A 12,212-nucleotide genomic window follows, 5' to 3' on the forward strand; every position below is an offset into this window, starting at 1 on the left:
GGGGAGCTGCAGTGAGTGTGCTGCTCAGGTAGTGTGGGTTATAGCAGGTGTGGGGAGCTGCAGTGAGTGTGCTGCTCAGGTAGTGTGGGTTATAGGAGGTGTGGGGAGCTGCAGTGAGTGTGCTGCTCAGGTAGTGTGTGTTATAGGAGGTGTGGGGAGCTGCAGTGAGTGTGCTGCTCAGGTAGTGTGTGTTATAGGAGGTGTGGGGAGCTGCAGTGAGTGTGCTGCTCAGGTAGTGTAAGTTATAGGAGGTGTGGGGAGCTGCAGTGAAAGCTGCCTTTAAAATAAAAGATCGCTTTAACTTATCAGCAATTCTTTACATATAAAATCAGGGATGAAAGGAGATCATTGGAATAATCTCTGATAAAAATTATGTGTAAAAGCACAGAAAGGAAAACATTTACAAAAAACAGGAGATAAATGCTAGTGGAAACGAAAAAAAGAAAATAAAATCAACCATTTTATAGAAAGAATTTTACTTTTGCGCACACGTGGACTGCCAGTGACACCTAGTGGTGCGTTGAGATATGACAGGCAATGGGTAAAAAAAAATTGTAGTTTATATTATTTGTTTTTTAACGTATAACAGAGATTGACTCATTCAGTCTTGTGAATGTAAATTCTTGAAACCTAGTCCACCTAAAATCATTTGATCCGGAGGCAATGGCCAAAAGTATTTAAAATGCTAAAAGATCATTGATATTTTCCAGATGAACAGATAAAGTCTTACATAAAGCCTGGTGGCGATGAGCCTAATGGTTTCTCGATGGTCTCCTCAACTGATCTAGACCTTGAGGAATATACCACAAGGCGTACAGCTGATGCTGATCCAAAGTTATTAGTTGGGTTTTTGACCATAGATATAGCTACTGGTGGACTGACCTCAATGGGCCCCACACTACAGCACCTCGGGTGGTTATGGCAACACTCGAATGTATCAGTACAGCTACTGTTCGTTCTTTGACTTTCCCTAAAATGACTTGCAAGCTTTTCCGACCTCCTGCCCTCTGTGCGAATACATGGAGGTCTCCCAACTGATGACTTACAGCTTCCACAAACCATCGAGCACATGGTCTGAAACACCAACAGGTCTTTAGTTAAAACATTTAGAAAGTTTTGCTTCAGTAGAAGGTACACCATAGGGTTGTAGAGTGTTGAAGATTTGGCAAATGCTGCAGCCAGGGCGAACGCCATTGGTGGCACTTGTGCTGCATCTCCAAACGCTGACCACATGGCGACTATGGCATAAGGTGTCCAGGCCAACAGAAATCCAATACAAACCGCAACACTCAGCTACAAAAAAAGAACAATGTGACTTGTTAAAGGTGGCAAGTGTCATAAAAAAGAAATAAAACAAGTCCTTTTATTACGCAAGTCAATTTGCTAGTAACTTTATAGTTTGAACTTGTGTAAATGTTTCATTCCTCAAATTGGGGGTATCACCACATTACCAGCCTCTACCACCGTATAACACCAGGCTGACCCATGTATATCTTATCTTACTCATGCCAAAACGTCCCCAAACCCTGCTCCCTCCTCTGTTCTATGTTCATTCACAACTGCTCTGCTCCGGAGCTTGCGCCCCACCACGTGTTCCATCAATCCTATTCCATCATGTCTCATTCTCTTGCTCTGCTCTTCACTAAACTATTCAATCTCTCCCTCTCCTCTGGCATATTTCCTTAATGCTTCAAGCATGCAGCCATAACCCCAACCTTGACCCTAATTCCACATCCAACTACCGCCCTGTTTCACTACTGCCGTTTGCCTCCAAGGTCCTTGAGAGGTATGTGACGTTGTGTATGCATGATTGACAGACTTCCTTGAATCCAACTCTCTACTTGACCCACTTCAGTCTGGATTCTGCACGTCACCCTGGCAAAAAGGCCCTGTCCAAATTATCCAATGATTTAATTACGGCTAAATCCAGTGGTCACTATTCTCTCCTAATTCTCCTTGGCCTTTTTTGCTACTTTTAACACTGTTGGTCTTCAATAACTTGAACTTCTGCTCATCCTCCGTAATCTCGTTTTATGAGACTTTGCTCTTTCCTGGTGCCCCTCTACCTCTCCCAGCGCTCTTTCAGTGTTTCTTTTTCTGGCTCTGCCTCTTCCTCCCAACCTCTCTCTGTGGGCGTTCCCCAAGGTTCCTTGGTCCCCTGCTGTTCTCTATCTACACTGCCTCCCTTGGTAAACTCATCAGCTCCTTTGGCTTCCAATATCATTTCTATGCAGATGACACGCAAATCTACCTGTCCTCTCCTGATCTCTCTCCGTCCCTCTTGACTGGTGTCTGACTGCCTCTCTGCTGTTTCTAACTGGATGGCTGCTCACTTCCTTAAACAAAACTGAAATTCTGGTCTTCCCTCCCTCAAGTGTTGCTTCTCCTGTGTCTGTCTCCTTCCAAGTCCATGGCGCTACAATAAGCTCTACCTCGCAGGCTTCCATCTCAAAAACAAAGTGTGCATCCGCCCCTTTTGAACACTGGATGCCGCTAAGGTGCTGGTCCATGCCGCTATCCCCTCTCACCTTGACTACTGCAATTCACTTCTCCCTCGCCTCGCCCTTCTTTATTTCAGATCCATTCATTTTGAGAAGGATAGCAACCTAGGAAGTTATTTACTAAACAGCTGGGGGGCACACGATAAAGGGTTTTCTAAATTTTGATCTTTCGGCAGTTTAACAGATCACTAAACTCGTACCCTTACACGGGATTTGCCACAAATGATGGTGCTGTTTAGTAAATATCTCCATTATTTGGTAATTGGTAACTCTACGTCAATCTTACGCAAGAATCGCAAATCAGGGAATTATCTACCAGACCGCTGAAATATCAAAATTAAGAAAAGGTTGTAACTTTGTGATTGCCACCTTTATTCATTCCACATAGGGAATAGTGGGTGTCTGAATTTTGTAAATGACTAATTTTTTTGATTAGTCTATATTGATATTTTCTGAATTTGAGACAAATTGAAATTAGAACATTAACAAGTCAACACGATTTTGTTCCCCGTACAAATCTCTAACAGAAAGTGTTTTCATTTTATTTCACAGCTGAGTTAGAATAGGAATTAGCTCTTTTTATATCTCAGTGAATCATTTTAAAATATACAAATAGTGTGGAACTTCATCCTTCATTCCACACAAGGAGAATGCTGATATTCAAATAAGAATAATCCTAGCAGCATAAAACTAAGCGTTCTCTTGATCCATACAGATACAGGAGGAAGGAAGTTTGTTATCAGACACTACTGTTAACACTGCTTAGATAACATGCACATTCATAGCCTAGGAATAACAGTCTGTCATGTTACTGATCAGATTCAATTATCGATAGGAACCATCTTTCTTAAACACAAAGATTACAATAAGATTTTCTATTAGTTTTTTTTTTTATATATTCAGGGTATACATTTATTATCAATGACTGATTGAAAGAATAAAATATCGAACAGACACAGCTGGGGATGAAACCTGCAGCCCTGAATTTGAAACACCTCACAGAGACAGGTGAATTAGCCAACTTAAAGGGACACTACAGTCACCTGAACAACTTTAGCTTAAGGAAGCAGTTTTGGTGTATAGAACATGCCCCTGCAGCCTCACTGCTCAATCCTCTGCCATTTAGGAGTTAAATCCCTTTGTTTATGAGCCCTAGTCACACCTCCCTGCATGTGACTTGCACAGCCTTCCATAAACACTTCCTGTAAAGAGAGCCCTATTTAGGCTTTCTTTATTGCAAGTTCTGTTTAATTAAGATTTTCTTATCCCCTGTTATGTTAATAGCTTGCTAGGCCCTGCAAGAGCCTCCTGTATGTGATTAAAGTTCAATTTAGAGATTGAGATACAATTATTTAAGGTAAATTACATCTGATTGAAAGTGAAACCAATTTTTTTTTTCATGCAGGCTCTGTCAGTCATAGCCAGGGGAGGTGTGGCTAGGGCTGCATAAACAGAAACGAAGTGATTTAACTCCTAAATGACAGTGAATTGAGCAGTGAAATTGCAGGGGAATGATCTATACACTAAAACTGCTTTATTTAACTAAAGTAATTTAGGTGACTATAGTGTTCCTTTAATAAATGCACTATTTGGATTTGCCTTCAATCTAGATCTCCCCAGCTCCCTTCTCATTCCATCCAGGATCTAAACACATACTACGTTCAATAATGAAAGTTACAAACCTTTACAATCAGGCAGTGGACGGCATTTCCTTTGGTTTGGGGGGAGAGATGCTGCCGTACGGCTTTCCTGGAGCCTTTTACAGTCAGGAGTATCAGGGTGTAGGATACAAGTATCAGGGAGCAGGGAATGATGTAACAGAATACGAACAGGGATGCTGTGTAGGAAATGGCCCTGTGTTCTCGGTTTGAGGCTTTCCAGTCAATACAGCAAGCCGTACCGTATGGCTCCGGTCCGTAACTCCCCCAATCAGCCAATGGAGCCGTTGCAAATACGAATGCATAGGCCCAGACACAAAGTAGCAGGATTCGGGAATGTGACAAAGAGAATTTATTCCCTGGATAAAGCAACAGACAATGTTATAGCTAGTATATTGAATGCCATGTATTGCACAGGAGTTTGCCAGACCAATATAATATACAGCTAGGGCCCAATAGTATCACCGTGTTCACACTTACATAAACATTGGGGAAGGTGTGACATCAAACATAGATCCAAAACCAAGTCCAGGCATGTCCACCTAGAATGGGGACCTATAACCTTTATAGACAGGTACCAAAAATGATACACACGGTCCTAGCTTGGTAACAATGTATTCTTCTGTTATATAATTAGATTGGTGACCTGTCCTTCATTGGTTATATTATTTGGAAGAAATTAACTTGTGTGCAGTAAAAAGTTTTGGTTCTTACGAATTTTCGGTTAAAAAATGTATTAAGGTTTGAAAATCCAGATCGAAACAAACATTGCCAGGGAAGCTTAAAAATGAAGGGGAATGGGTGCCTCTAGTATCAAACTGTAAATGAGTGATTCAAGGCCGGTGTAAAGTGGCAGTGGCTACTAGCCATAAGCTCCACAAAACTAATTCCGAATGAAGTGAATTGGCCTGGCTATTGTCATTTGGGCAATTTGGCTATTGTTTGGCTATTCTGGCTATTGTGATATTTGGAAATGCAAATGCACCGGATCAGCCCAATTCAGCCAAATCTCCAAATCTCTGAGAATTCTTCCCAGTATGAAAGAATGTTATATTGCAGGAAGGCATTAGGACGTTAATTAATTGCAATTTCTCGGTGCACCTGCATTTCAATAGCCTTCTAATTAATCACATTAACGATGAATGCAATGTTTAATTGGTATAAACCATTTCTGATTTCTATTTGGTTTACGGCTTCTGACAGTGCAGTCATCATCAGATCCCATCTCTGGAGAATTTAAATATTTCCATTCATTACAAGTGCCGCCCTAATGAGGTGGAGGTAAGAAGCGAACCAGAAAATGATTATGTTAATTGACAGTACAATATTTCACAATCGGCGAGCCAGCCTTCCCTCTCTAATCAGTAGTTATTGGGCTACATTGGGGGAGAGGGTGGGTGTATTTATAACCTCAAATAGTTTCATTTTTGTAAAACTATTAGATTCTTGTTAACCCCTTAAGTAGAACACAGAAAGTAAAAGTTAATATTCCTCAATGAGTTCAAAATTCTGTTTTGACTTTTGGGTACAACCTCCGCGCATGTCATCTTGTTGAAGAAATGGCTGCTGTGTCAAGGACATGTGACCTAATATGTGTATGTGATTCATTGCTAAATGTATAGTTAGGGATACATACGGTAAGTCCCCTGGTAAGCACACGTACCTCTCACTATCAGTAACATGAATTCAGGGTGGGGAGGTGACAGCCAATGATGCAATACGCATCTAGTTGGCCACAAAATAGGGACTGTCCCTCCTAAACAGGGTCACTTGGGAGGTATGGTATTGTTTTAAACGACTCGGTCACCAAGCTATTGCCATGTACATATTTAAGTACTGTAAATAATAAACACATACAGAAGTATGTTTATTTTTACTGTGTAAAGGAAAAAAATTAAACTCACCGTAAGCTGGGTAGCAAACCTTCATACAGCAAACCGTGCTCAACAATGTGAGGTTAATGAGACTGCACAGGCCAAATAGCACTCCGCAGAAGGCGTAATATTTACACGTGACTTTATCAAACAACCACCTAGAAGGGGAGGAGAGACAAAGACATTCTATTAAATGCTTAGCGATGATTTCACCCTTTAACATGCTGCACATTAACTTGTAAAACATTGCTTTTTAGGCTAAAGAGCTGACGGAGAAGTGATGGTGGGTGATGGTGCGCGACGCGGGAGAGCGATCATGCTATGAAAACTAATTCCCAGACAATTTTGAGCTTGTGTATCCACCAGGGATCCAGAGAATTAAAGTTAATTTGTATCACGTTTGTCTCTGTGCATTAAAGCATATGATTAAACAAATTTAATATGAAGAGTTTTACATTAACCCCTTAAGGACCAAACTTCTGGAATAAAAGGGAATCATGACATGTCACACATGTCATGTGTCCTTAAGGGGTTAAAAATGCTCAACACAACAACTAATAGCGAACGTTTACTATTTCAATTTGTACTAGAGGCAGCAAGTGACGTCCTCCTGATAGCGCCAGCATGTTTGCAGATTCATTTCCATGTCTCGGGGGATATCAGGCCGCAATCACAGAATCTGCATCCCAATTCATCCGGGCAAATAAATGTACTACTTGGAGTTCAGGATCGTTTGATGAAATTAGAATAAATCCCAATTAAACCCGAGGCCTGTCTGGCCTAGTGAGGCACGTGTCACCTTAACCCCTTAAGGACACATGACATGTGTGACATGTCATGATTCCCTTTTATTCCAGAAGTTTGGTCCTTAAGGGGTTAAAGGGCCAATTTAAGCACCAAAACCACTTCAGCGTAATGATGTGGTTATAGTCCATACAATGTCCCTGTAGTCTTACCTTTCTTTTCTGACATACACCCATTTTTTGCAGTTCGGTCAACCTACGTAAGCTGTCAGACAGACACAATTTTCCCTGTGTTAAATGCGTCCAGTTGTTGCATTCAGCGTCAGCACACACATCGGTAATTTAAACGCACCGTGTCATTCAAACACACTATTTGCCGAAGATATTTACTGCGTACATTTTTTATTCCCATTTATCAAAGTAACATAAATTCAATTAATCGTCTTACATTACAATGCTTGAAGTGCATATGAAAGTGAGAATGCTCAGGATATTTCAAATTTAAGGACAAAATAGCCAAATTGGGGTCCCTCGAGTCTAATCTCTATTTATTCATTTATTTGAAGTCATATTGTATTTTTAGTGTGAAGAAGCTGGGACACAATAGGCAGCCAGACTGCCTTATCTCAATGAAATGCTCTGGGTGCCACGTCCACACACCCCCCCTCCCCTCCTCCTACCCCAGTTTTACCTCGTCAGATGAAAATATTGCAGTTTTGCTGAATGGCAATCTTTACATTGCAGGATTTATATGCCTCTAGCGGCTGTCAGTCAGTTAAGCGAATTAACCCCCTGTTCTTGTATAGAACTAGAATTTAGGGATAGCTGGGTCACAGCTGCGCTCAATGTGTGTAGAGATTAATTGACTAGATAAAATGGTGCGACTAACGGCTGAAAATCAGTGGCTGCAATAGTCAATTAATCACCATAAAAACGGCAAAACTCCCTGACATGTAACAGAAGGTAAAACAGTTTGGGCGCTTTGCATGGCGTTCCTTGTGGATAATAACAAACTTCCACATTGGGCGGTATGAATTCTGGACAGGAACGTGGAGGCCAAAAGGTCCAAACCAGACAACCAAAGATTAATTAACTGAGGCTGGGCCAACCGGGATTAATACATCCCATCGGACCACCAGGGAGTAATGACTAACTACTGCTGATCCAACCGGGATTATTACACCCCACCGGACCACAAGGGAGCAATTACTAACTACTGCTGATCCAACCGGGATTATTACACCCCACCGGACCACAAGGGAGCAATTACTAACTACTGCTGATCCAACCGGGATTATTACACCCCACTGGACCACAAGGGAGCAATTACTAACTACTGCTGATCCAACCGGGATTATTACACCCCACCGGACCACAAGGGAGCAATTACTAACTACTGCTGATCCAACCGGGATTATTACACCCCACCGGACCACAAGGGAGCAATTACTAACTACTGCTGATCCAACCGGGATTATTACACCCCACCGGACCACAAGGGAGCAATTACTAACTACTGCTGATCCAACCGGGATTATTACACCCCACCGGACCACAAGGGAGCAATTACTAACTACTGCTGGACCAACTGTGATTATTACACCTCACCGGACCACCAGGGAGCAATTACTAACTACTGCTGGACCAACAGGGATTATTACACCCCACCGGACCACCAGGGAGCAATTACTAACTACTGCTGGACCGACCGGGATTATTACACCCCACCAGACCACCAGGGAGCAATTACTAACTACTGCTGGACCAACCGGGATTATTACACCCCATCGTACCACCAGGGAATAATTACTAACTACTGCTGGACCAACCGGGATTATTACACCCCGCTGGACCACCAGAGAGTAATTACTAACTGCTCCTGACCTACAGGGATTATTACACCCCACCGGACCACCAGGGAATAATTACTAACTACTGCTGAACCAACCGGGATTATTACACCCCACCGGACCACCAGAGAGTAATTACTAACTGCTCCTGACGTACAGGGATTATTACACCCCACCGGACCACCAGGGAGTAATTACTTACTACTGCTGGACCAACTGTGATTATTACACCTCACCAGACCACCAGGGAATAATTATTAACTACTGCTGGACCAACAGGGATTATTACACCCCACCGGACCACCAGGGAATAATTACTAACTACTGCTGGACCAACCGGGATTATTACACCCCACTGGACCACCAGAGAGTAATTACTAACTGCTCCTGACCTACAGGGATTATTACACCCCACCGGACCACCAGGGAATAATTACTAACTACTGCTGGACCAACTGTGATTATTACACCTCACGGGACCACCAGGGTTAATGATTAACTGCAGTAAGACCACCATAAATGAATTTTTACTAAGTGTAGAGAGTGCCCTGGTCCCCTCACCCTACGGTGATGTCATTTTGTCACCCCCTTGCCCTTCAGTTTGTACACTACTACTGAATTGAATTATTTAATATAAGCTGTCAGTTCACATGCAAAAAGAAAGAAATAAACAAATAAATAAAAATCAAGTTTATTATTATTATTTTCTTTAATTTAAATACTGTTTAAATGCAGAAGTCGCCGTAAGACAGGTTCAGTGTGAAACCAATTTATTTAATAAATGTATTATTGTGATCACCATTAAATACACAGGTTTAATCAGCGTGAGAAATTGTAACAATTAGGATTTAAGAGATCCATGGTCGCCCTTCATTAGCCAATGAAATACCTGTGCGCAAACAACGAAGGAATGGCCAATGGAAACAGACTTAGGGTCATGCCGAGGTCGCTAATTGCAAGGTTGACAATGAAGAATTCAGCAGGTTTGAGTATAGATCGTTTCCGATACGCCACCAATAACAGGACTGAGTTTCCGGACAGCGAAAAGAGACCTGCGCAAAGACAGCTCGGATTAGCACTTACAACTGCAAAGCCATTAAAGCTCAAATATAACACAAAAAATAGGAAAACAGCCATGAATTAAAAGGAGAACCGTCGTCTCTCCCCAGGAGAGCTACATTTAAAAAAACAAAAAAAGTGTTTATGGTGTCTGAAAAATAAAATTAAATGAAGAAATCAGCATTTCTGTATTTATCTATATTCGAAGCGCCTCCATCTTGTCTCCCTGTCAGTCATTCTTATAAGCTCCGCCCCTTGCACCTGTCAGTCAGCACTGAGAGAGCGTAGAGAGAGGACAAACATACAATATTTCCATTTCTCCTCTACCAATGCATTCTGTGCCTTGGCTGTGCCCGGACTAAACTGGATTGTGATGTCATTAGCCAATATTGTAATATACATTTAAAAGAAAACAGAGCATCTCACTAAGAAAAGAAAAGGAAAAAAAGGTTAACACACGAGTTTTTAGGTGATTTTCAATGTAGATTTTAAGCGTGTGATATTCAGAAAAGTGACATTTTCCTTTTAATCAATCAATGTATGGTTAAATGTAATCAATAACAAATCCCTGTATTGGGGGGGGGTTGCAATCAATGTAGCGGCAAGACTCAAATATGCGGAGGAATCTGCTGCGGCTTTGAGGGGATTACAGGAAGCTTGACCCTACTGGAAATATGACTAATATCTGCTAGAAGGAGCAAAACCCATCATGAGACATTCCACTGTTATAAAACGTCTTTTTCTTTATGTTTATTTTCCTGTAATGGACTGAGTCACGCTATATGAACCTGCTCACATTAACCGTTTTATAGTTGCCGAATGTACGACCTCTTTCTCTAGTCTCGTAGCAACGACACAAGGGAGACAGACGTTACTAATTGAAACGGTGCCGGCATTGACAAACTATTTTTAACATAACATCTGCACACGGGTACATTTATCCGTAGTAGAAATTTTAAGTGATCTGTTTTCAAATAGATTTGCAGATAATCGCTAATTTCAAGCTCGTCGGCTGAGCGTTTTAAAGGACAGATGCCTATCTGGATACATTTACAATTCATTGGAGGACTATTCTGAGTGGGATCAATTAGACCTCCACGCATGTAAAGAATCCAGTAAATAATATGTTACAAGTTAAAGGGATACTATAGGCATCAAAACAACGGCAGCTTAAGGGAGCACTATTTAGTGTTAGGAATACACACATGTACAACAGGACTGATTCGGAACTAGCCAGAATTAAATCAATGCTTTCCAATTCGGATTTGCAAGAAGCAAAGTGTGAGGACGTCAAGTGTTGTTTCACAGAATTAAACTGGGAGACGGCCATTAGAGGCAGTGTTAACCCGGTTCAGTTACAGAGTTAAGGGGACAGGGACACTGCACCCAGAACACTACAATGAGATGACGTGGTCTGGGTGCCTATATTGTCCCTTTAATGAAGAAGTTTTGGTGTATAGATCATGCCCCTGCAGTCTCACTGCTCATGTATCTGATATTTAGGAGTTAAAACACTTTTGTTTCTGTCTATACAGCGTGCCAAACCTCCCCTGGCTGTGACTCACACAGCTTGCATGAAAAAAAAAATAGTTTCCAATCATGTATTAATAACTTACTTTAGAAGTTTTTTGTATCTCCTGCATCCTGCAGGGGCGTGATCTATACACCAAAACGGCTTTGTTAAGCTACAGTTGTTTTGGTGCTTAGAAAATTCCTTTAAACACACAGAATTAATAATGTGCAGAATGTCAGGAACAATGCAATACTGTAAATAATTACCAAACACCGAATAGAGAACACCTAAAATGATATCGTTGTTTTTCGATATTGAGGAATGAAATTCTAAGGATTCGGATCCATTTCCCATCTGGAAGAAAAGAAAAACCCACACATTAAGAGGAAAGATAATATAATACAAAACATTTTGTTGTGTGTACCTGGAGTGTCCCTCTAATAATATAAACCCACCAAGTATAGCTAACCAAACCTACACGGTGCATCTAACGTGTGTGAAAGCCTGGACTGTCCCTTTAATAATATAAATCCACCCAGTATAACTAACTGTAACCTAACCTACACAGTGCATCTAACGTGTGTGGGAGCCTGGAGTGTCCCTTTAATAATATAAACCCACCCAGTGTAACTAACTGTAACCTAACCTACACAGTGCATCTAACGTGTGTGGGAGCCTGGAGTGTCCCTTTAATAATATAAACCCACCCAGTATAACTAACTGTAACCTAACCTACACAGTGCATCTAACGTGTGTGGGAGCCTGGAGTGTCCCTTTAATAATATAAACCCACCCAGTATAACTATAACCTAACCTACACAGTGCATCTAACGTGTGTGGGAGCCTGGAGTGTCCCTTTAATAATATAAACCCACCCAGTATAACTAACTGTAACCTAACCTACACAGTGCATCTAACGTGTGTGGGAGCCTGGAGTGTCCCTTTAATAATATAAACCCACCCAGTATAACTAACTGTAACCTAACCTACACAGTGCATCTAACGTGTGTGGGA

At 41.5% G+C, this 12,212-nt stretch overlaps 1 protein-coding gene across 1 annotated transcript; it reads right to left on the reverse strand.

The window, feature by feature from the left end:
- Positions 1-612: 612 nt before the first annotated feature.
- LOC134565969 (opsin-5-like) lies at positions 613-11,552 on the reverse strand. Its single transcript, XM_063425674.1, has 5 exons — positions 11,465-11,552; positions 9,516-9,678; positions 6,064-6,191; positions 4,184-4,518; positions 613-1,293 (listed from the first exon to the last, which is right to left on the reverse strand). The coding sequence occupies exons 1-5, from the start codon at positions 11,550-11,552 to the stop codon at positions 727-729; spliced, it is 1,281 nt and encodes a 426-aa protein (XP_063281744.1). The 3' UTR covers positions 613-726.
- Between the last annotated feature and the right edge of the window lie 660 nt (positions 11,553-12,212).

Source organism: Pelobates fuscus, chromosome 6, assembly GCF_036172605.1.
Source record: "Pelobates fuscus isolate aPelFus1 chromosome 6, aPelFus1.pri, whole genome shotgun sequence".
Classification (NCBI taxonomy): Eukaryota; Metazoa; Chordata; class Amphibia; order Anura; family Pelobatidae; genus Pelobates; species Pelobates fuscus.